The following is a 24484-nucleotide window of genomic DNA, read 5'->3' as shown; positions in this document are numbered from 1 at the left end:
GATCCTCTTTACAACCGACAACTGTAAAGAAACCAGTCAAGCATTCGTTTCACCGACGGTAGATCGTCGCTGCAGTAACCAAGGGAAGCTACGGCGGAAAGTTGTAGATCATTGGTAGCATTTAAGAAATCGCCAATTTCATCGACGATGAAACACTTAGTCTCTACATCATTTCGCCACAACTCATATTCCCGCATGTTGCGGATGGATTCTTTCTTCGCTTCCCTCTGTGAAAGTGGCTTTTATTTTTGGAAACATTGTTTCACCTCTTCGTATTGTTTCTGCTGGCTCGCTTCTAGCTCCTTGTTATGGCTGGCATAGCGGGCTAGCGATTGAAATAACTCAAACGACTGGCATGATCGTAACTGCCCATAGAACGAATACTTGATATCGGCGACCAACACACATGTACAGCAGCTGGAATACAATTCTGATTGGACCAAACTTGGAGTAAAACTCTTTGCACAGCTTTCGATCGTCAACGTATGGTGCGAGAAGCCGGTGTAGCGGGACGCCGTGCGAAAACATTTCCCGCAGTGACTTGTTTTGCTTGACAAAGTGTGGTGTTACAATCGCTTTCATCACGTCTTGTATCTTGCCGGCAGATTGGCTGAGTTTGTGGTATTTTTCAACGCTTCTCCCAGCGTTTGCATGACACCCTGCATGCACATGATGTCATGTGCGTGCTCTCGTTTTCCAACGGTTTTATTGCGCACTATAACGAAGCATCTTCCGCAGCGAGTAGAACTGCTTGGTTTTGGCGTAACACTTGAGCAGCTTACGCTTGATGCGACGATCCTTGAATCGCATCAGATGTGAAGCTTAAATGCTTCTTCCGCGATCAGCTCTGGCAGTATGGACTCGGTAGTGCGCCCTTTTCTCCACTCACTTGTCAATCTGGTAACCACATTCTGTGGATGGGATACTGGAGGCAACCGTGCGTATCTGCTCGATGATTAGCTGTTTGGATTTGGTTTTAAACTCGTTCAACTCGTCCATTCTTTGTTCGGTCCACGCTGGATCTATTTTTCTCACCCTCTCCCGCCATTTCCTTGATCAATCTGTCCGCATTGGTAGGCCACAACATCGCTCGCTTATTCTCCAACAGTTTCGTTAGGTGGTTTTTATGCGGGATTACGGCATTCGCTACCTTGCTCATCATGTCCAAAACGATGGCCTCCTTCTGGGAGAATATTTCTATTTCGAACGGCTTTGCTACCGCAAACAGATCCGAGTGCATCGTCTCTAGAAAATCTTTGGCGATCGTGAGTTGATCGGTAATCATGCGTACAACATCAATCACCAAGCGCTTGGTCACCAACAGCCGGTACTCGGGAACACTATCCGTATGTATTGAAACAAAGATTGCCACACAAAACAGTGCCTCTGACATTGGCAGGTGGGCCAGGAATTGGTTGTGCTTGAGGAAGTAACAGTGGTTGTGCCACGCTTGCAATTGGTGGAGCAACGTATCGTCTATATCGGTGTAGAGGCCTGTGTCATACTTTTCGCTGATCACACTCCAACACTCGCGTACGACCTTCATGTGCTGCTTCCATTCGTTGGGATCCTTCACCCCGGACCAATCACCCGACAGATGCTCAAACCCAAAGGCGGACAGTTTCCACATCACGTACACTCGAACATTCGACGCCAGACTAAACTGCTTCATAGTCAACTGCATCAACGCACTGGTCAGATGCTGGAACTCCTCCATTCTCTCATAGCGCTGCATCGCTAGAAACGTTTTAACAATCGGCAAAGAATTGTGACGCATTATCTTGTAGCAAGCGGTACCGCCATCCGCTTCGGCTATTTCTATTTTTGTATTAGCGCTCTCACCAGCTCATCGTCGCCAAGGGCTAAAGCACACTGCAGCACGGTATGCCCTTCTCTATCCACCACGTGCTATCGAACCACTCGCTCGCGTACAATCGGCGCACCATAGTGAGGTCTCGCGAGCTTCCGGCGAGCTTTTTCACGCACAAATGCAACGGTGATGCGCCATATTCCTTATCAAACTCCAACACAGTATCCAGAGTCACCTGCTCTACGCAGCTCTCCATCAAATCCAAGTCATTCTTGTCAATGGCAAGGAACATACTTTTCACCAAATCTTTGCACATGATCACTCAACTTAAGAACGTTGTTGATAACGAACCAAACTCTGCTCCGCTCTAAATGATTAAACCCGACTTCTCACAAGCAACTAGTCGAGAGGTATCCGTGTTTTAGCATTTTATTTGCTTGATGAGACAATCTTGGGGAGGAATTCCCCTAACACGTTAGCAAATCTCCCAATTTTGGGAGAAACGCTCTCAAACTATCGCAGATGTTGAAGGAAGGGTGTTCGATTCGGCAGTGACTCAAAGCTCAAAGCTCTCTAAGTTGAGACACGCAGCGGTGGAGATAGTGAGGAAGTTCTTAAAGCAACCCTACTGACTAAAAGAGCGTAATTTACAGGCGAGGGGCACGTTCTACGTGTGCCACGCCGCTACGAACAGATCAAACTGAGCGCGCTGGCAGAAAGTGATCGCACAGATTGACAAAGGCGGCAAAATTTGGCAAAAATCGGCAAAACACATTGGTGGCCTCTATAATCTCACTTTTTGATAACGCACTCTACCACAACTAACCAAATCGACATGCTTTTTCGTTCTACCCAACAGATCAGTAAACTTGAGAGAGCGAGAAAGCATGTTGATTTTGTCACTTAAGTCGAGTCCCCAACACAGGGGGAAACATAGTTGATAGAAAACCTGTTCTCTCTCATATTTCTTTTTTCATGAACGACTCGTAATTCTCGCACACCGATGAGTTTCAAGCGCGTGAGTCTCATTCAACTTTGAAGGTGTTTGCGTGTGGTTTGTATAATACCGTAATTGTGAATATTCTTCAAAACAAAGCCTACAGCATCGTACAATTACCAATTGCAGGCCAGGACATCGATGGTGCGGTCTATCTCATCAATTCCTGGTGACCCCAGATGGTTTTCATGTTCATGGTCAACACAACCGCACAACGTGTGTGCCGCAATGTCTCCGCCATGCCCGCGTGGTGTTTAATCGAGTGAGGAAAAGCCGTACGCCGCTACCCGGTGTGACGTCATCGTAATGCAATTGGAAAGTAATCAATTGAGGGAGGATGATACATTTCTTATCAGGCGCGTGCCAGCCACCACCAGCACAGCGAGCGTTAAAGTCGTTTTTTCTTTTATTTTCATCCCATTTTTATCCTATTCACACGTTTGAACCGTTGTGTTGCTGGTGATAGTGGGTTGTGGGATTGTGGTTTTTCTCACGACATGTCCCTGCTGTGGCGCATGCCAGCCGAGGAGTGTGACAACTTATCAATGAATTTCGTCGCCTCCGAACCGAACCGAGCACAGGGTCCCCATTCATCGTACCAGTGAAGTGTGAAATTGGAGTTTAAATGCAATTTTTCAAGCATCCTAATTCGATGGAATCGTTTGCGGGTGTTTTATATTGCTTTGTCAGCATCCTGCGTCGGACAGGATTCCTATAAAAGCAAGCTGTCGATGCTCTGGGGAGTGTCAGTTCCAACTGGAATGTGTAAGAGCACTAAGGGCACACACGCATCCCGATTAAGCTGCTGAAGTGTTGAACAAAACCTATCAAGTGTGTGAATTTCCATCTTGAAGCGCAAAGTGTGAAAGCAAACGATGGTTAGTGCGACGGATACGTGAAGATGGCGAAAAAGGGAACCATCTTCATGGTGGTTTGCATCGGGCTAGTTGCTACCGTGCAGAGTGTTGCCTCGCTGACCCAGGAACGCCGCAACCTGGCGTCCGAAGCGTGTACGGATGATGTCGGCGAAAGACAATACTATTCCGATCGACGTATCGATCGCTTGGATCAGGATCAGGAAACAACGACTGCTGCTGTTTAATCGGGTCGACAGACAGGGAGTGGAGGAGGCGGCGGAGGGCCGGCGCATGAAAGTAGACCATCGCGGATTTGAGCGGTTCGTTGACGCTACTAGACGTGAAGAACTTTCAAACCGGGAGGCTACCGATCGTGTGCTGGTCGGGCGCGAGCGGCGTGAGGAGGGCGTGACTGTAACCAGGCGTGAAGCTGAACGACGTGAAAATCGACTTGACGAGCGTATGGAGAACCGTCGTACAGATCGCCGTGATGAAAGACTACAGGAACGCCTGGGAGAGGATCGGCGAAGAGAGGAACGCCGTGAGAACCTCCGAGAGGAACGTCGTGAAGATCGTCTTCTAGACCGTGAAGATAGGTTGGATGGACAACGGAAGGAACGCCGTGAGGATCTCCGAAACAACTATCGTGATGAACGACGAGAACAACAGGAACTTCGTGAAGATCGTCGTCAAGATCGCGATGACAGCGGCGCCAGGATCGTCGTGAAGATAGGTTAGATGAACGACGAGAGGAACGTCGTGAGGAGCTTCGAAGCAACTACCGTGACGATGAACGACGAGAACGTCGAGAGAACCACCGAGATGAACGTCGTGAAGATAGACGACAAGACCGGCAAGAAGAGCGGCGCCAGGATCGTCGTGACGATAGGTGGATGAACAGGAACGTCGTGAGGACCGCCGAGAGGAACGTCGTGAAGATCGCCGAGAAGACAGCATTGAAGACCAACGGAACAACCGCGATGAACGACGGAGGAACGACGTGAAGAGCTCCGAGAGGGTCGCCGTCAAGAACGTAGAGAAGATCGTCGGGAGAATGGTCGAGAGGGCCGTCGCGAGGAAAGGATGGAGGACCGACGTCTAGAACGCCGTGTAGATGACCGAAGAAACAACCGGGAAGAACGTGGAGAGGACATGCGAGAAGAAGAACGACAGGCCGATCGTCGAGTTCGAGACAGGGAAGAACGTATGGACCAACTTCGCGAAAGCCGTCGCCAAGAGCAGTTAGATGATCGAAGACTGGAACGTCGCGAGGACATACGTGAGGAAGGTCGTCGTGAAGAACTCCGAGAGAGCTACAGGATGAACGCCGTGAGGAGCGTCGTGAAGAACGTCGCGAGGAAGGCCTTCGTCGAGACGAACGTCGTGTAGACCCTGAGGACCGACTAGTCGCGCGTCGTGAAGATGAGCCTCGCCAGGAGCGTAGAGAACGCCGGAGAGGAGCGTCGAATTCGTCAGGAAGTGACCGATGAACGTCGTGCTGAACGCCGGGAAAACAATGAACGTGCCGAAGAAGCCGAACGACGTGAAACCCGTAGCGATAGACTGAACCAGCTGGAGGCCGTTTTGATGCCCGTGATAATCGTTCTGAGCGTCGCATTGTACGTGAGTTGAAGCATATGGACGATATGACTCGTGGCGAGGACAAGCTGATGGCCGCCTTCCAGCAGGAAAATGCGTTCCTCTATCAGCTGATACAAACGGCAGCCCTCGTCGGTGTTGCTGGTTACTGGCTGCTGAAGGGTACGGGTGGAGCCAACACCGAAGGAGAAGAGCTGAAAAGAAAGCAGCTCCTTGCTCCATGATGGAATCTTTCGGCAAGCTGCTTGCCGTTGGAAATGAGTAAAATTACAACCTAATAATCTCTATCACACACTTATCACTCTATTATCCAGTGCATTTTAGACGTCAAAGAGTAGAGATGTGTACGGCAGCTCCTAACCAAACACACACAGGCATTAACACAGGATACACAACCACAGGCTTAACAGACAGTACAAACAAGCAAAGCAAAAGCACTATTATATCCTTACAAAGTAGTTCGATGTATACTAACCTTATCCGGGTCACTAACTAACCTTTGCAGTGCAAGAAAGGCAATAATGTAGAGCCCTCAAACATCAAGAAAATGCGTGTGAGGCATGTAAAAGAGTAGGTTCAGACAACAAAGAAGATGGAACAATATAAACAAATATTCTATCTAAAGCAATCAATATGATGCAGCAACCAGTTAAGTTGCTGTGTTACGAGCATCTCTAATGAACTTCAAATGCTCCAAATTGTGGTTATAGCTTCTTTGCAGAGTGTGTGAATCAATCGCAGCCATTCAATCCATCGGGCATCACACACACACTCCAACCTACGACCGACAACGACAACGGTGAATGAAAACCTGGAAAAGCAATTTGGGAGGATCTGTTGTGGGACGACGACAACGACGGAGAAATGTTATCAAAAAATCATGTGAACCTTATTTTCTTCCCTATTCACAAGCTAACACATCCGCAAAACCCTGTGAAGGTTTTATAAATATCAACTGATAGAGATAGTATTTATTACTAGATGACACTTGGAGATACAATAAACATAGATATCCTTGTGCAGCAAAAAAAACGCGAGTGTTCTCTGATTGAATGGCGTAACAAGTAAATGAGAAAAACGGAAGAGATCAAAAACGACATTCGAAGAAACAGGAGAGAAAAAAAAGTCACTGTTTCCGCCCGGTTCGAACCGGGGACCTTCTGCGTGTGAAGCAGACGTGATAACCACTACACTACGGAAACACAGCTGAGAGGAGGCTGCTCAAAGCAGTACATAAATACGGTACAGTGACTGTGGTGTTGTTATATTTATGTTGATGCGTAATTCGCTTGTTATTTCACTAATTACGATTGGACTATATCGTTTTTGAACAGCACATTTCATTAGTATTTATATATATGCTTTTTGCACTGCACACACATAGCTTTATACAGCCGTTGTTGTAGAAAAATGCATTTTCTTTCAAGTTGTACGTTATATACTTGCAAAATAGTAGATTCTTGCTAAAACGCTTTCATACTTTTCTTCTTATCACCGAAGAAATCACCTTTCTATAACCTTTTCTTGAGCACCGAACATAGCCGAAATTAATACATAGCAAGTAACACTTTAAAACAGCAACACCAGTACAACAGTAACATTGATTGCGTAAATAAAACCCTTAGCTATAGTTAATTTGTAGATAATTTTATTCGTATCAAATAAGTTTGTTGTTATCGTTTTTTTACTACTTCAAGTACACTTTCGACTCTAACGACTCTAACGACTCTTTCCCACCATTACTCTTTCCAGCGTACCGTGCATATACTACACCTTGAACCTCATACCCATTTATCGCGTACGTATATTAACATTGAATCTAACTCGAAACTGTAATAATTTGTTGTTGTTGTTGTTGTTGTTGTGGCATCAACAGTAAAGCTTGAAACACACACACACGGACGGGGTATGTGCCCTGTGGGGGAGTGAGCAAGGATCTAAATTCTGATTTTGTAGGGTGGATTTTGCATTCCCTTTTTTTGCTAGCTTCCATCTTCATTCATGTCTGTCGCATTTGCTTACTTTACTAGTTGGTGTTTAAACAGAGGAGAAATGTTCGTATTTAGCTGTTGCATCACACACCACACACATACACACAAGGACTTGTGCACGTCAATTTGTGTATCTAGAGGCTACGTGTTCTCTTGCTGCTACCCGTACTAGCTCTTTTCGTCTTTTGCACCACACGCAACACACAACCACACATCACCAGAAGGCAAGCGTTTTACGCAATTGCACAATATTTATGAAGAAATTTATAAAAGTGAACCCTGCATACATGTGCTCAATAGAGACTGCCATTCTCAAACCTTGCTTCTAAGTCAGCATTTAGTACGCATTCAGTAATTCACTGTTTGAGCCCTCCGCTCCTGTCTTCTTCGTCTCTACTAGACCCTTTCATGGACAACCGCGTGTCCTTTCGCGTGTATATTTTGCATTATGTGGTGGTCTGTGCATTACCATTTTGCCTTCACTGAAGCTAGTTGGGCTTTTACTGATTGATCTCGTTCTGGAATTACGCTTGAGGTTCACCGCCAATATGTGCGTGCTGCTGCGGGACAAAGTTAAGTACCTCTTTGAAGACCAGTTCTAAAAAGACACGTGCAAATAAGGAATAAAAGATGACATTGGAGGCTCGAGTAAGTGGTTTTCTACTATATAAATCTTCTCTTACCCTTCCACCGTTCCACGGGCAGGTCCATGTCCTCGAAACTCTGATCGTACAGCGATGAGGTTGGCTCGTCGGACGGATCGGCATACTTCTCCAAATAGCTAAAATCATACAACAAATAAAGAGTGGATGTGAGTAGAATAGTAAAGTTCTCTGTTCTTCTGTGAAAAAAACCGCTCCTTACGGATGAGCAAGGGCCTGTTCGGCCGTTATCCGCTTATCCGCATCCAGCTCCAACATTTTTTCCAGCAAATCGATGGCAAGCGGATTGGCACCGCGGAAAACGTCGCTAAAGTTGCGCTTCTCCGTTTTCGGCAGCGATTTTATGTAATGACGGGCCTGCAAATGTACGGAAAGGGTTCAACACAAAATCAGTTTCAGAAGGTTACATTAAATTCTATACGACTAAGACGTAAGCTGAAAATCGTAAAGGAAAGCAACATGTTCGAAGCTCTACCTCTTCGCTGGTGATTTTTTGCATCAGTTCTTCGTTCGGCGTACCGCAGAAAACATAACGCGTGTCAGATGGTCAATATCTGCGGTTGAATATCCACACCACACCCCGCATACAAACACGCACAAAGCAAGTTCATTCATTGTTCATCGTCATCAGTTTTCCAAAAAAAAAGTTACGCGTTTGATTCAAACGATAGCAGACGGGCGGGCAGCAGCAAAACATAGAGCACCATCCATCATTATGTTTGGTTCCAAAGTTAAGGTTTCTACGTAACATGCTTATTTAGAGGGAATCATTTTGTGTAGCATAAAATATAAACATGCTCAACTCGAAAGATAAACGGGTTAGTATGTGGAAAACAGCAAACTTATGGAGTTGGTTAAGATGGGTAAAGAATAAAAAGAGGAGTTTCCATTCCGTGGGGGGTAATGTGTATAGTTGAAGCGAACTCCTGCAGTACAGTTATGCGAAGCGAAAGAGAACGAAACACTATCGCGCAACTTGTATTGCATGAGATTCCTCCCTTCCAACCAGCCGAAATAGCTCAGTTGGGAGAGCGTTAGACTGAAGATCTAAAGGTCCCCGGTTCAATCCCGGGTTTCGGCAGGCGAATCCACTTTTTTTTACTCGATTTGTGTCCAGTTTTACAGTTTTTTATCAATTTTCCCGTGCTACGATTTAAAAAAGAGATCACATCACATAAGAGCCAAAAACAGACATGCACAACTATACTATAGCCCTTCAGAAGCAGTAAGTAGATGACTCACTCATACTCATCCATTCCAAATGTTCACAATTATGCTTATTAGCAGACACATGTACCACTTTTCACGACAAACTATTAAATATTGGTATTGGTATTGGTATTGGATATAGATATTGGTGTGTACTATATTTTAATTTTATATGAACTTTGAGAGTTATTTAATATATTCGAGCAGCATAAAACTGTCGCTGTGCTTTATGCAGAGGAGTGTGTTTTCGTATGTGATGGCACGGTAACTCTGTGCTTCCTGTAACATAGTGCCCTCACGTTTAAAAGAACGAGCACAATGGGTTCTTTTATATTTCATTTCACCCACCATGAATTCCATGGAAGCCCCTCCCACCACCTGCCGAAATAGCTCAGTTGGGAGAGCGTTAGACTGAAGATCTAAAGGTCCCCGGTTCAATCCCGGGTTTCGGCACAGAATATCACAACTTCTTTTTTATATTCTACCACCACCATCCCAGGTACAGAACTTTTTCTTGAGGTATTAGGATATGTAGTTTTTGACATCGGTTTTTATCTAATAAACCTTTCGCGATTGCCAAAAGTATGAAATTGGGTTCATATTAGAATCCGGCACAATGTCGTTCAGGCGGCATTCTACAGAATTTAGCCTTTATAGCCGACTGTCGATTCCATTTTAGGTATATTTATATCGGTTCGAAATAAAAACGAGCATTTTAACGTTTACGAACAGTTGGGTTTTAACGCGTAAGCAATTCCATACCAAACCCCTTGTCATTACTTTAATTTTATATGTTAGTATTGCTATTGTTAAGAGCTACGTTTTTACATGCATTATTCGTTAACAAGCTTTATCATTTCCATCATCATGCTGTTAGTTAATATAATATAAATCAATTTTTACACTACACAAATAGTACAACAGATCACAAACCCTGCCAACTGTTGTCATATCCCGATGTGTTTGCACCTGAACAAAACGAACGCGAGCGCATTAGAACGTGTTCACCAGTACCACTATGGTCCGCCCTCCCCCCACCTGCCGAAATAGCTCAGTTGGGAGAGCGTTAGACTGAAGATCTAAAGGTCCCCGGTTCAATCCGGGTTTCGGCAATGATCGCCAGTCACCTTTTTACTTCTTTTCATAAGATTGCAACGACAATCAACCATAAACTACTACTTTCAAACATTACTTTTGCACTCTTCATGAAGCTATCTCAATGATGCTGTTTTAATACCCACTTCTTTCTCTCGATCCATACTTTTCCCTTCTCCTCTGGGAGTTCACGTCGCCTATCGGTATGTCTAATCGATGTTCACGTTCACCTGATTGACCACCATACCCCACGACGAAGGCAACATAGTCTCACAGTGGACAAGTTTTTGTATGTATGCTCCTCTACCCGCTACCCCAAACGGCCCAAGCCCCAGAATTGGCAAACGAACCATACCATGTAGGTCCGATGAGAAAAGCCTACAACCAAACGGCATGTAATGACGGCAGATAATAACTTAATCAAGACGATCGTGCACACACCAACCCCCGCCCCGTTCCTTCTTGGTTTCCCGAAAAGGGGGGGAGAGGCACCCGACCGGCTGTTTGTTCAAGTGTTACCGCGGTATGGATGCGAACTGATGATAAGAAGAAACCATCGCGTGGTGTGCTGCAACAAACACATACACATACCAACATAGTCCAGGCCTTCCTTTTGCCGGTGGTGTTGTGTGGGGTGTGGACATTCCGCCGTGTCGAATAGTTGCGATTCTCCTCCTTCTCCCCCCTGTGTCTTTGCCCTGATAATAAGGAACGAGAGCGTTTCAATTCGGAACAGTCGGAACAGACGCGAAAGGGGAAGGAAGCCGTCTGTGGCCGTTTACAGTAACTTGTTGCTAATGCCAAGGCGGGAAACCCCCATAAACAGCTTCCCCCCGCTCGTGCTTGCAGGAAACCCTTTCCATCTCCTTCTCACCATTCTTGTGTTGAGGCACTTCTTACAACAAGAAACGACGACTGTCGTGAAACGAATCAAATGAAATTAACTGAGTGCAGCAGCAGCAGCAGCAGCAGCAGCAGCAACAAATGGTAGCAGAAAAATCCGTTCGTGGCCCGCTTGGAGAGCCGGTAAAACGTGCAAGAATTTGTAGAATGTTGTTCAAATTGAACGCAATGCCTATTAAAAGCTAAAAGGTCTCCATTCTCTCCACATTCTGTAGTAGTAAGAGAGAGAGAGAGCAGATAATAATGGTCAAGTCAATCAGTGACGAATGCACATCGGTGTTTCAAATTCAATCGGCTCCGCCCGTTTGTGTACACAAGACAAGTTCAATTGATTCAAATAGACACGCTTTCTGGGAAGAAATGACGCGATTACCCTTCTTATTGTGATAATGTCAGCTCTATACATTGGGTCTCATTAAGAAAAAAGCCTCTTAAGAAGCTTCCAACAATTAAAAAGGAAGCAAAATGCTCACAATACAACTAAAAAACCTTCTGAAAGCAATCGATTTGCCGTCGTCACCCCCTACACCTTATCATGGCAGTCGAAACCAATCGCAACATGGCTGCTTTCAACCCACTATCTGGCACACACTGTGGCCTAGGCACAGCTCCAAAACTTCCATATCAAACAGCTACACACACCTCTCCGTCGTGGTCGTTTTTGATCTGTCACCACCCTTTGGACAGATTGTGTGAGTACTTTTGCACCCTTCGGACGACGCAGGTCTCGCTAGAGCGCTGACGACCATCAATGGGGCAAGCAAGTGTCGCCATCACTTGTGCGAGCGAGCGAACGCGCAGGTTTTGAGTCACCCCAGCAGTATCATATGGGGCAGTACGCGCAAAAAAGAGCGTTTTTCTAATCACGCTTGACGTGTTGCGGTAATGAATGCACCCGGTTTTTTTTTCTTCTTCTTCTATTGCTACTGCTCCATATCACTTAAAACGAAGCCTATTGGCTCACTAGTGGATGTACTTGATCGAAAGCCTCACCACACTTTGGGGGGTGGCAATTACAAAGTGCAGACACACAGTAGTGTAGCGGGGGCTTCGATTACATTCGACTAAATATAGTACTGCTGCTTTTTTTCAACCGTCTGTGTGACCTTTTCTGTTGTCGCTGCTTTCGGTTCTTATGGTTAATTGTAATTAATGAAGCGTAATGCAACCGTATGCAGAGTGTTTAGCAACCTACAACGACATGTAAGGGAGGGAGGGTTAGAGTAGCAAGAACGCATGGCCCCTTTGTATTGAGTAGCTCCCCCACAGAAGTAATAGTATTATAGAAAGTGATTAAACTACAAAATAAGAGTAAGAAAACAATACACAAAAGGGTCAGAGAGACAAAACAAAAAATGGTTTTACAATTACTCACACTTTCCGAGGAGATTTTCGCCATGAACTCATCGTTCGGTGTGCCGAGTATCTCCATGATAAGGTTTAGCTGGTGAATGTCTGGGCAGGAGATGAATCAAGTTTTGAGAGGTTGTGGGCGATTGGGAGTACAACAAAAAAACGAGAAAAAGAGAAAATAATGGAAGTCATGCCCGAATGGCACACAGCGAGAGTAGGAGGGAAGAAAGTCAAAGAAAATCACGTTCGAAAATGGTTTTGGTTTTGCTCCCGCAGTATATATGATATAATATGGAATGGAGAGAAATTGGAAAGCTAGACACTAGTGACGCATTAGTGACAATATTTGATTTTTTTTAAACAAAAAGCAAAAGGGAAATGTAAAGTGGCTTTTCTTTTTTTTTTTTTGGAGGGGAAACGAAAACAAAGGAGTTTGGACAGCGTTAAACAAATACAGACAATTTTGTATAAACACTAACGACCAAATAACACCGCGCAAGATGGTAAATGTGTGTTAGTAATGTTAGTAAACACGCACAAATTGCACAAACCCCCCCTAACACAAAAAGCTTTTCCAAAACAAAAACAAAACAAAAATGGAACTAAAACCATGAAGCAAAACAAAAAGAGGGTATGTGTGTCTGTCTGTGTGTAAGGTTTGCATTGCTTTGCAGTAAAAGGATACGGTCCGTGCCGGGGAACAGTGTCCGGCCGGTCAGCAGCTCCGCCATGATGCAGCCGACCGACCAAATGTCCACCGTTTGGTTGTAGTGCATCCAGTTGAGCATAATTTCGGGCGCCCGGTACCAGCGGGTCGCGACGTAGCCGGTCATCTCGTTCTCGGTCGGGCGGGCCAACCCAAAGTCCAGTATTTTCAGCTCGCAGTCCTCGTTCACGGCAATGTTGGACGGTTTCAAATCCTACGGCGAGAGAGGGGGGGGGGGGGGGGAGAGAGAAGAGCATTAGCCTCGACATGCTGACCGCTGGACACAATTAGAGGATATTATGTGTTTGCTGCTGAAGGGCGGCCGGTGGGGTTTGTTGTTGTTGTGTAGGTAAAACGAAATTGATCGATTTTATGCACCTTCACCCCCGGCCAACATTCTCGAGGACAGTCTAATTTCAGTCTTGCGGTCATTTAAAGCAAACACACGCAGAGAGACGACCATAAAATCACTTTTACATCATTTTAGTTTGACACGCAACGGTACACGTACGTCGCCTCGAGCGACGTGTAAGAAAGAAAGGGGTGAAGAAAAGTGTGTGTGTGTGTGTGTGTGTGTTTGTTTGATTTATGACTTGCATGACTTGAGGGCGCCGGTGAACCTACCCGGTGAATGATTCCCGCACTGTGTATGTACTTCAGGCCGCGCAGGATCTGGTAGACGAGGAACTGGACATGCTCGTCCGACAGGCGCTGGGTGCGGATGATGTTGTTCAGGTCGGCGCCCATCAGGTGCGTCACCAGGTAGACCTGCTGGAACGATTCGAGCGTATTGTTGGCCCCCGGATGGAACACGTCCAGCAGGCCGATAATGTTCTCGTGGTTCATGTGCTTCAGCATGCGCAGCTCCCGGTAGGTGCGCTTCGCGTGGACGGCTGACTGGAACGGGCGGGCCAGCTTCTTGATTGCCACCTTCACGTTGTGCTCCGTGTCCATGGCCGAGCTAGAGAGAAAGAGAGAGAGAGAGAGTGGTAAGAGAAGAAGAAGAAAATAATCAATAAAATGTTCGAATGGTCAGACGGTCATATACATTGACGGAAACAAAATTGAGGAGTTTTAATGACTTTTTCAGGCTTTTGGTGGATTTTTCTTAGCAACCGCCACAAACCGAGTGTTTGCTACGGGTTCTAATCTTTCCCTTGCGCACCTTTTTGGTGGTTTTATACTGATTCCTCGTTGTACAACATGCATGATGAATAATATCCTTTTCTAAATGTTTCGCATTAAATTCAATTTAACTCATTTTTCAATTACCAACTTTTCATTATGATTGATTTTTAAGGATTCATGTCAGTATAATTTGCATGTCAGTATAATAGGTAATTGTGATTAAATTGCCTCGCCAGGTGTCATTAAAATACGGTGAAAAATTCGGGATGTCTCATCCGCTGAGAATTAAAAACACATTACTGTAGTCTTCAATGTCACTCAATAGTATTCTTCAATTCTAATGCTTCAAAAGGGCGCGAAAAGTTTTAACCCAACAAGGTCATTCATTTTAATGATCATCTCTCCTCTTCCATCATTCTTTTTGTCGTTAGAAGTATCATATGGTTGTGGTGGAATTTGCTGCTTTGTTGGCAGCAGCGCGAGTGACCCGAAAGCTTACCACTAATACTACTGGCTCAAACCTGAGTGTGTGCAAAAATATTTCAAATATTCCTCTGTCGCCAATTTTAACAAACATAATCGTATTCGCATAGGATTGCAGCTCTTTTTCTACTACTCAAACACACACACACACACACAGAGGAAGACAATTAGCACCCAAAGTACCGGTCACAGAATGGGGAGGTTTTTGTCTGTACCTGTGAGGCCTATGACCCCCTCTCTCTCTGCCTATCTGGCCGCAGTCGCAACACATCATTCACCCCGACTTAGAGGGGTAAGGAAGGAAGGCTAAAATATACACAACCGTTAGGAAAGATAGTATCGCGCATTTGTTTATACGTTAGTTCAGCCGTTTCGTGTTATTTATAGGATTTCACAAACCCCCATCCTTCGCTCTGTGTCTCTCTGCGGTGGCTGAAGGGGAAAGATGAACCTGGCCACATCCGCCACCAGCAACCAGCACAGTCGTCAAGCCGAAACAAAACAGAGTGTTACTGCAGCTAATTATTCACACCTTCCTCGTACCAAACGCGTTCCGTTTCCTTTACGATAGAAACGGGCGGGTGGGCGCGTTCAAAGCTGGTGGAAATCTCTCCCTATATCGGGAAAAATCATAATGTTTTGCGGGCGAGGAAATCAATACAGTGGCGTACTGTGTGGCGTTGGATAATTGCGAAATGCGGTTTAAAGTGTAAATGACGTTCAATTTCTTTTGCACCTGTGTACAATGCACCAGAGGGGGCCCCGAGACGTAATTACGATCAGCTTTTGTTTTGCCCTTTTTTTTCATGCAAACCTTCTTAAATCTACCCCACAACACGTCGTAGTCCCTTGTACCCTCCTTTCCCTTTCCTTCACAAATACACATACAGAGCAGAGCACGCCGTCGTATCAATTGCACTCAATTGTAGCAAATTGACCGGGTAACCTCGGGGTGTTTTGCGGTTTTGCAGGGGGGTGGAAAGGTGCTGCAATGACATGCGAGTGTGCCTACGATGCACAAATCGTCGTCACCAGATGTTACGTCCATCGTATTATTGCGTGTTGGATGATTGAGTGAGTCAATCGGAAAAACGACGTAACAGTTAATTCTATGGCGAGAAAATTGAGCACCGAAAATGTGTCTAAATGAAACTTATTTTTACCCGTTAATGTAAAAAAGCAAGAAGGTATGCAAAGAAAAGGGGGCATTTGTGATCGACAGTGGTCTCTCGCGATGGGAAAAATGAAGTTTTCGACGAAATTGATTGCAGATAGTAGGTCCGTCAGTTCCACAATCGATCAGTTTCCACAATCGATTCCAGAATCAACTCCAGAAACGGAATCGGCTTCGGCATCTGAGTCGGTTTCGGCATCTCCATAATAATAGACGTGCGGGTCCAATGATGCTACGTATTGATAGTAGCGATTCTCAGGTCGATTACGAATCCGGACCCGATTCCGATTTCAGAATCAAAACGGGAATCAAATTTGGAATCCGACTCCGGAGTCGACTCCAAATTCGGCCCCGGAATCGGTTCCGGAATTAATTCCGAACACGGGGTAGGTCCGATTCTGAGCTCCCACCACCTACAGTGGTCAAAAGAGAATGAAAAAAATAACCTCAAATTAACACCAATAAGCAACACTCTCTTTGGCGAGCATATCAATCACATTATCAAGCTGCTGGGGCTCGCTATCACATTAGCAAAACTCTGCTGCCTCTCATTCATAAACGGCTGGGTATTTTGGGGCGGAAAATGGGTGCGACAGAAACGCTTCCGCGATTAGAGGAAGGCAAGGGGAGCGGTTGGTACGCAATATTTACCAATAAATAAAAATGCAATAAACAACAAGCCCTTTGCACATGTAATGTTTGCACCAACACTGGCCCAAAGCCATCGCAAACGATTTCTTATCAAGTCGGTGAGTCTGTTTGCCTTCCCCTTCCTTCCATCATTGGAGGGGGTCATTGGGGGCAAATGGGAAATGGAATTATTATTCTCTAATCGAGTCTAAGGAGTCAAAAGCTTCGACCCAGAGGGAAAGAGGTACATGGAAAAAAAGAGTATAACAAACTTGTTGTAATTTGCAACATATAAAACGAAAACCTTTCGACAGCAAAAGTCAAGTTCATCTCGAACTCGGTTGCGCCTTCCACTCGGTCCACCCCTTGGGAAGGGGCAGGTGGAATTGTAGCACAAGGTATCTAATCTTATCTGGTGAATACCAATGAGATATCTAAAGTATTCTGCGAGTGGCGCGTGATGCAAACAGCCGCCCCCAACCACCGATGCCGTTGGTTAGCTTGAAATATTCTCGAAAAAGATAACCGCTGTGTCGTTGGTTTTAATCTAAACTTTTGTCCTACAATATTCATTCCAATTTCTGTCCATCCGCCCGGCCACATACCATTCCAATTGTGCTTCCTCCTTCTATTCGTGACATTCTCAAAACAGAAGGTGGTGCTGTTTGTCGTTTGATTGTTTCTTTTCTCAAGGTTACTACTACACACCAGAGGCAGGAAGAATCTCTCCCCGCCCCACTCGGCACCCACACCCACCCACATGCTGTGCTGTTGTCGGTGGACGCGCGGCGGAATGACGACACCATGTGTTATGGCTCGCGGGCACGATCACGAATCGTGCTGTAATGGAAACGGACCACCAAACACAAAAAGAAGGGCACGACGGGGGCCAAACGTAGTAAAGCGGAATAAAACGAATCCGGCTGTTTCGTCCATTCATGTGTTGTTGTAGAGCTGTTGTTGCTGCCCGCCCACCCACTGCACAGGACGGGGTGGGAGGGCGCGACTTTCGGTACACAGCAGAATCAAAACGGCCACTCCTTGTCACACTTTCGTCGTGATCGTGATGGAAGCTGGATAGGCATGTTGGTCATTTTATTGCTTCTTGGCTGAATGCTTTTTTTTTTAAAAAAAAAGATCAGTTTTTCACACGATTTGTGCTGAGAATTTGGTCTACGTTCTGTGAACCCTGTGTGGGGTTAAGCTCTCGGGTGCTAAAAATCTTAATTGCTGTATTTAAAATACATTCCAAGAGCGAAGACATGTCAATCGAGGGATTAACGGGCTGAATTTGGAAATGATGACAGCAATGACGGACCAAAACTGTGTGCACCAAACAACTGCATCACACTCATGCACACTAAACAATCAAAGTAACCACAGTAAACACAGGCTCCTCAATATGTGTCGGGGTATTGAGCCAGACATCAACGTATTTAGAATAATGCATACATGACAGCTAAAATAGTGTTCATTTGTATGCGTAGTTTAGATGGTTTTTTGGAACCGGGTGTTATATGAGTCCCCCCTCCCACCCCGAAAGGAACTGTGACCGCAACAACGTCGAACCGGTTTGGGTCGTTGTGCAAATAGCAACGCACATCATCATCGAATGCGGTGAATTTCGGGAGAGGGAAACAGCATCATCATCATCAACATCATTCAAGCCTTTTTCTTTGATGGCATTTCGTGAAGCCTGTGGGACGACCAATCATTCGATGGGTGACGTAGATGCTTTTAGGCTGCATTACAATAAGGAAAAGGTATGAATATCCTTGATTATTGAACTGTTTTGTATACTATGCAGGTAAAAACACGAAATAAAGATAAAACAGCCTTATAAAATTGCCTCATTAGGCTGCCCTTTTGCAACCCTTTTACACGTTAATGCGCAACACGATTGATGAATGACGAGTACGAAACGAGTTTTTCAGTCATTAAAAATGCGTTTAATATTCAGTTTTTTCTTCTATCGCTACATCGCTGAGGGGGGCTTACCGTAAGGGGTGGAATAAATTTAGGTGCGTTCGGGTAATTAGTTTGCAATTGAACTACAATTATTACGACCGATAACGCAAGTAAGATGGTTTGTTTATTGAGATATAAATTTTTAAATATTGTTTACTTCATCTTTCCCGTATTTAAAGGAAAAGGTTACACATGATTGGTTGAAGGAACTAATTAACAATTTTCTGCTCAATTTACCAATAGAACCACGAGATTCCGAGGTGAGAACAAGGCGATCAAATAATCATAAACTCAATCGATTGTAAAACTCCCTACCATCCATCAAAGACTGTATAATTAACCCCTCCAATTATATGGACACCTACCACACTTGGCCGTACGCGCCGCTACCGACCGGGGTCAGCACCTGATACTTTTCCGGAACTTCCCATTCCGTTTTGTTGATCTCGGTGCGATAAAACTTGGGCATTTTCGGGCCGCTCTCGTTTGCGTTTCCACACAGAATGATTTTCCCGGTGTTTTTCGCCTACTTTTTCTATTTATTACGGAACAGATGTGAGCGCACGAGACAAATACCACACGTCGCACACACACACATACACACGAGCGCGTATATGAATTTTACACTTTTATCTTCACTGGATTGGGGGGACGGACGGGACACTGAGCACCTTTTTTGTGTGTTGCCCACGCAGTAGGCCCGACTCGCACACAGACGGACTTTTTTTTTGCTTCCTCTGTCGTCTGTCACCGTGTCGTCGTCGCACACACTTTCATCTAGTTGGAGGCACTTTTCGATTTGCACTTTTGAGCGGTTTAGGTCGCAGATATCTCTGGGTTCACTGTGGCCGATAAGAACCACACACACACACGTACGCAATAAGGGGAGACCTCCCAACGGTCAAAAGCCGAAGATTTTATATTGACCTTTCGTTTTTTCTATCTGTCTCTCGCTCTAATTTGAGCGATTTTCCCTTCGTGAGTATCCACGAGCTCCCTCGTGTGGTTGTTGTTGTTGGAAGTTGAAACCGAACCCCCTTCGTGCGCTGCCAAAATCAGCGAAGAACGAAATCGAGTGGCTCAAGCGAAAAAACGAAAAAAAATATGAACGAGTGTGCTGTGAGAATAACACACATGCGCGCACAAGGCGACACCCGAAATCTGGTGCGATACCGGCTTTCAGTGGAGCAAGTACACACATGCACACATTTGGCCACACCAGCGCTCTGTTCTAGTGCAGGTAGTTTTCTGCAGTCCACGGTGATACTACACACAACCACGCACTTGGCGATACACGCTGTTTGGTGCGGTGCGGTGGACGTTCAGAATTCGGTGGTGCAAATACACACATGCACACACTTGGCGACATACGCTCTGCTGTGCGGTGAGATTTGTGTTCTGTGTCCAGTGGTGCAAATATACACACACACGCACTTGGCTACACACGCAGTACGGCGCGGCTGGCTTGGCAGAAGCGCATACACACATTAACGCAGTAGGCTTTACGTTCAGTCCAGTGAGGTTGGTGCTTGTGTAGTGTTTTTGCACTTGGTAGTCGGCGGATAAACCCCGTGAAAAATGGAGATTTGTTTTATTTGAGGTAAGTAAAAGTGATTAAAATGATCAACCAATATCCCCCCTTCTAATTAATAACATTTTTCTTCCATTTCATGTGTGTTTCACGGCGAACGGAGACAACAAAACCTGTGGCTGTGTCGGAGTGTTGGAGCAGATGGCCCGTACAGTGCAGCGAGAAAAACCAGGAGCAACAGCGATGAGGAGCAGAAAGTGCTGTACTGAATTTGTTATTTTTTGCTCAGTGCGACTGTAAAAAGTGTTTTTTTTAAATTATGTGCGTTAATTTAGGATTAAGTGCAGTGATTATTGAGCAAGTGTTGTGTTTTCTTTGTATTCTATGTTGGTTCGATATTCAATAAATCGAATTAACTTAGTATAATGGTGTGCACTGGATCGTTTTAGAAAGAAATCCTGGCAAAAACAGGGGAGGGGGCTAATTAAACGAAGGTTCGTACCGAACTCCGTTCGGGTTCGCTTCGGCTTCGGGTTAATTCGGAGGCTGAGACGTTTCGCCAACTCAGCTTCAAAGTCAGCTTCAATCTCAGCGGATCTCTGAGTGCTGGTGACCGTTGGGCTCTTATCTTTACGAAATCATCAACTGCTGCTGCTCGCGGTACTGTCGCGAATACCACACACCAATATCCACCGGATCACCGTACTGCTGCTGCTGCTGCTACTTACAGCTGCAGGTGTGAATCGTAACCCGTACTCGTGAATACGCACACACGCGACAGCATCGCTTCCCGGACTTGAGCGCACACACGAAAACGTCACAAAAAACCGTCGCGGATACGCCAAGCGCTCACACACACAACACGATACACGCAACCGCGGAAACACTTGAGGAGGAAGATCGACGGAACAGTGAGGACGATTAGAAACAGAATAGCCAAGCACGACAGAACGGGGAAACGCGTTTTTGTGTGTCTCTGGCCGTGTACGGGATCTTTCTGCGCTCGCCGTGCGATGCCGTCGGTTTTGCCGCTGTGCGATGTGTGGCAACTGTTATTCCCCGCTGTCTGTACTTGTGTGCGTGTGTGGGGTGAAGTGACAGCCCAAGCAACCGAAACGGTGATAGCGCCACCGTTGGTGTGAAACTTAACGAAGCTGCCCAACAAACCTCTCGATGCTGTACGTTTTTGTTGATATTTTTAGGGATATATTCTTGCTAAAGGAATGTAGCTGTTGCAAATGGCTTAAAAAAGAAAATGAAATGGCTACTATTTGACTTCTTTTCGGTCGTTGAACCTTAATGAGAATGTTTCCAAAATGGTCCAAAAAGGTAAGGCAGGTGTTGCTGGTCGAATCATTCACAAACTCACAAAAATACTTTTAAACCGCTTAATTTGGTGGTCAAAAAGTTAAACAAATTATTTCGTTGCTAACGAACTCCCACCCGCCCCATACACACCTTGGTGAAACGTGTCTTCCAAAACGAATGGGAAACGTCAAGTCGTCCAATGTTTACAACGCGAAATGCGTTACTTTTAGGTAACGCCTCGTAACGTGTTTACAATTTCGCCGAGAACCTCCACCTCCGCACACGAGTGTACTGCGTGTTTACGTTTAGCAAATCGTTCCCTTCTTGCAGGACACAACCCACCACCACCAGCAGCTTTCCGAGAAGGCAAATGAATTTTAACTCCTTCCCAAATGAGGTAAGAAAGCCAACGCCACTAACCTGGTGTGGCTGTACAAAAAAAGTGGTGCGCAATTAATTGGGCGCCGTTTGGTTGTGTGAGTAATTTTAAAGCTTCGAATCGGCCTAAATGCTTTGTGTGCTTTCTTTCTTCTCCCCAACCCCACCCCCACAGGTGCTGTGTTCCATATTCGACTACCTGCCATGGAAGGATCGGCAACGGGTGTCGCTGGTGTGCCGCCGCTGGAACGCCATCATCAACTCGGACCACTATCTGCGCGGCCAGAAGCTGGTGCTGTACAACTACAACAAGGCCAAGTTTTTCTCCGGCGTCGAGGTGGAGCTGCTGAATCGGCAGAAAAATATCGCCTTCTACTCGAACGCCATGTTCGACACGGAGGAGCTGCTCGACACGATCGGGCGGTCGTTTAGCGGCGGCAGCGCCATGGTCCGCTCGCTGTCACTGTTTCTACGGTCGGAGCATCGGCTGGCCCGGCTGGTGGTGGACAACATACCGAACTTGCGCCACCTGACCGAGCTGAAGATATCGGCCAACGAGGGCCTGACTAACGGTGTGCTCATCGACAGTGCGTCCCTGGAGAAGCTAAACATTTCGTTCTACCAAAGTTCGGTCTGCCAGCTAGTCACGCCACGGCTGCACACGCTGCACCTGACCGTACGCTACCCGAGCGAGATGGAGCTGATAGGGACGATCTCGGCGCAGCTGGTCGAGCTGAAGGTGTCGTTCATCTCGAAGGACCACGTTGCGAAGCTGTTCCGGTGCGACTTTCGCTCGCTCAAGACGCTCAACATTTCGCTCAAAAATGACAAATACATTGCGTACAGCGTGTCGCCGGTCCATCTGCGACCGCTCGAGCGGGAGGCCATTTTCGCGCAAACCATCGTCGGGCTGGAAACGCTCCGCATCGTCGACATCTGCAACATCTTCGACATTGACTTTTTGAAGATGTTTGCGTACGCTAAGTCGCTGAAAGCGCTCACCATCAACTACTTCAAGTTGGTTAGTGAAGTGAGCGAGCTGATAAACGGGTTTAAGGGACTGGAAGTAAGTGGCATCACTGTTATTCCCCCCCGTCTTGGGTAATGTTCTACTAATAGTACACACTCTTTCCCCTTCAACAGTACCTTAATCTAGAGGGATGCCAGCGAATGGACGATTCCAAGCGGCTACATCTACCCTGTCTGCAGACACTCGTGATGCCTTACAAGCAGCTCTGCCTGTTTAGTGCCACGCAGCTGGACACGCTGACGACGCTGTACTACAACAACACGACCAAGGATCAAACACTGTTGATCAAGAAGATAGCGGCCACCTTTACCAACCTATCCTTCCTGTGCCTGCAACACTTCGACAACGAGCTCGATCGGAACGCGCTTCTCCATCTGAATCTGCTGACGAAACTGCGCGTCCTGGTCATCGAGAACATGTCCGTTTCGAGTTCCGTGTTTGAGAACTGTCCGACGGTGCCGCAGCTACAGCGGCTGGTAATGGACACGATCGTGTCGGTGTGTATAATGCAAACCGCTTCTTGAGAACGTCTGCCAGGGGCACATACTTAATGCATCCTTCCTCTCTCTCATTGTATGTCTATTACGCAGGAAGTGTCGATGCTGGATATGATACCGGCCAGATTCCCCTCGCTGCAAACGCTCGTCATCAGCAACTGCTTCCTGTATCTGATACTCGAGGATAGCGGGAAACACTACACGACGTTCGACGAGCTGCGCCGCCAGATGCCCTGCTGTCGCATATCGACCAAAGATTCGACCATTTTCACCAATACCGCTAAGCAAAGCTGAAGAATAAGGGATGGCGAGAGAGGGAACCGGAGTTGGAGTGTAAGAATCTATTTAATTCATCATTCAGGAGAAAAGGACAAGAGGAGTACGTGATATGTAGCGTGTAAGCAAGGAGTTGTGATTTGTGTGCACACAACGCCCGTCAGGGAATCGTTTTGCAGCCAAACGTGTGCAGATGTGTATATGTATGCGTTTGTGTGTGTGCGTGTGTGCGTATGTATGTAATATATTTTATTGGGATTTTTGAACTAATTGCAAACTAAACGAAGAAGCGTGTGCATAAGAAATCATTGTGGTGCAATACGTGTGTAAGGAAATGAGCCAAGCAAGAGAAACGACAATATGGTAGTGGTAGTGAGTATTTATAGGCGTTTGAGCGGGAGAGAAGAGACAGCGCCGAAATAGCTCAGTTGGGAGAGCGTTAGACTGAAGATCTAAAGGTCCCCGGTTCAATCCCGGGTTTCGGCACATGTGGAACTTTTTTGTTGGAGTTGATTTTGTTCGTTCGGCATGACATTCTCACTTTTAGTTTACTAGATTAGATTTTTGACCAAGTTTTTATGAAATAAAAAAGAAACTTTTACAATAGGATGAAACAATCGTTTCATCATCAGGGATGATTTTCAAAGGGCATAACAGCATGAAAGAAGTTTAGTGTTAATGGAAGGAAAAATCAGGTACTAATGCCAATGCTTTAAATGTAGTGATTGTTTACAAAAACTTACATAAAGAAAAATACAATAATTTTAGATAAATTCCATAATTGATTGTAGTTTATTCGAGTGAGATGCTTTCATCTGTTTCCATTACAGAATTACATTTTATGCAATTCTGCGTTTTTCTTCCGATAGTAGAATTGTGAAATAATCGATTAATTTTGT

The 24484-nt window shown here is 45.7% G+C and overlaps 2 protein-coding genes and 4 non-coding genes across 10 annotated transcripts; 5 read left to right on the top strand and 1 right to left on the bottom strand.

Moving 5' to 3' along the window:
* Positions 1–6894: 6894 nt before the first annotated feature.
* On the bottom strand, positions 6895–21138 carry LOC121602267 (mitogen-activated protein kinase p38b-like). Of its 3 annotated transcripts, XM_041931022.1 has the most exons (8): positions 20825–20847; positions 18931–19456; positions 13807–14143; positions 13162–13396; positions 12499–12578; positions 8119–8273; positions 7938–8035; positions 6895–7852 (listed from the first exon to the last, which is right to left on the bottom strand). In XM_041931022.1, the coding sequence occupies exons 2-8, from the start codon at positions 19032–19034 to the stop codon at positions 7779–7781; spliced, it is 1083 nt and encodes a 360-aa protein (XP_041786956.1). In that variant the 5' UTR covers positions 19035–19456; positions 20825–20847; the 3' UTR covers positions 6895–7778. The 3 variants fall into 3 exon arrangements, with proteins under 3 accessions (XP_041786956.1, XP_041786957.1, XP_041786958.1); XM_041931023.1 differs by lacking the exon at positions 18931–19456 and having other exon boundaries at positions 20825–21138; XM_041931024.1 differs by lacking the exons at positions 18931–19456; positions 20825–20847 and adding an exon at positions 20599–20725.
* On the top strand, positions 8925–8997 carry Trnaf-gaa. The gene has a single exon. It is a non-coding gene; the product is annotated as a tRNA-Phe (tRNA).
* On the top strand, positions 9506–9578 carry Trnaf-gaa. The gene has a single exon. It is a non-coding gene; the product is annotated as a tRNA-Phe (tRNA).
* Positions 10166–10237, top strand: Trnaf-gaa. Its single transcript has one exon. It is a non-coding gene; the product is annotated as a tRNA-Phe (tRNA).
* Positions 21139–21168: 30 nt separating the features above from the next.
* On the top strand, positions 21169–24359 carry LOC121602266. 3 transcript variants are annotated; one of them, XM_041931019.1, is made up of 6 exons: positions 21319–21425; positions 21505–21634; positions 21735–21801; positions 21958–22848; positions 22926–23309; positions 23403–24359. In XM_041931019.1, exons 1-6 carry the CDS (start codon positions 21413–21415, stop codon positions 23601–23603), a joined length of 1686 nt encoding a protein of 561 aa, XP_041786953.1. In that variant the 5' UTR covers positions 21319–21412; the 3' UTR covers positions 23604–24359. The 3 variants fall into 3 exon arrangements, with proteins under 3 accessions (XP_041786954.1, XP_041786953.1, XP_041786955.1); XM_041931020.1 differs by lacking the exons at positions 21319–21425; positions 21505–21634 and adding an exon at positions 21169–21274 and having other exon boundaries at positions 23403–24358; XM_041931021.1 differs by lacking the exon at positions 21505–21634 and having other exon boundaries at positions 21333–21425; positions 23403–24358.
* On the top strand, positions 23999–24071 carry Trnaf-gaa. The gene has a single exon. It is a non-coding gene; the product is annotated as a tRNA-Phe (tRNA).
* Positions 24360–24484: the final 125 nt, after the last annotated feature.

This window comes from Anopheles merus, unplaced genomic scaffold (genome assembly GCF_017562075.2).
Source record: "Anopheles merus strain MAF unplaced genomic scaffold, AmerM5.1 LNR4000385, whole genome shotgun sequence".
Taxonomy (NCBI): Eukaryota; Metazoa; Arthropoda; class Insecta; order Diptera; family Culicidae; genus Anopheles; species Anopheles merus.
This window is presented reverse-complemented; position numbering and strand designations above follow the sequence as displayed.

Bases quoted from the DNA above. Each gene is read 5' to 3' on its own strand.
- LOC121602267 (XM_041931022.1), bottom strand. From the start codon at position 19,034: ATGCCCAAGTTTTATCGCACCGAGATCAACAAAACGGAATGGGAAGTT. The intron at 8,036-8,118 runs GTAAGGAGCGGT...GTATGATTTTAG, and splicing joins GAACAGGCCCTTGCTCATCC to CTATTTGGAGAAGTATGCCG. The intron at 7,853-7,937 runs GTAAGAGAAGAT...GTGTCTTTTTAG, and splicing joins GCCCGTGGAACGGTGGAAGG to AACTGGTCTTCAAAGAGGTA.
- LOC121602266 (XM_041931019.1), top strand. The intron at 21,635-21,734 runs GTAACGCCTCGT...CCCTTCTTGCAG, and splicing joins GCGAAATGCGTTACTTTTAG to GACACAACCCACCACCACCA. The intron at 21,802-21,957 runs GTAAGAAAGCCA...CCACCCCCACAG, and splicing joins TTAACTCCTTCCCAAATGAG to GTGCTGTGTTCCATATTCGA.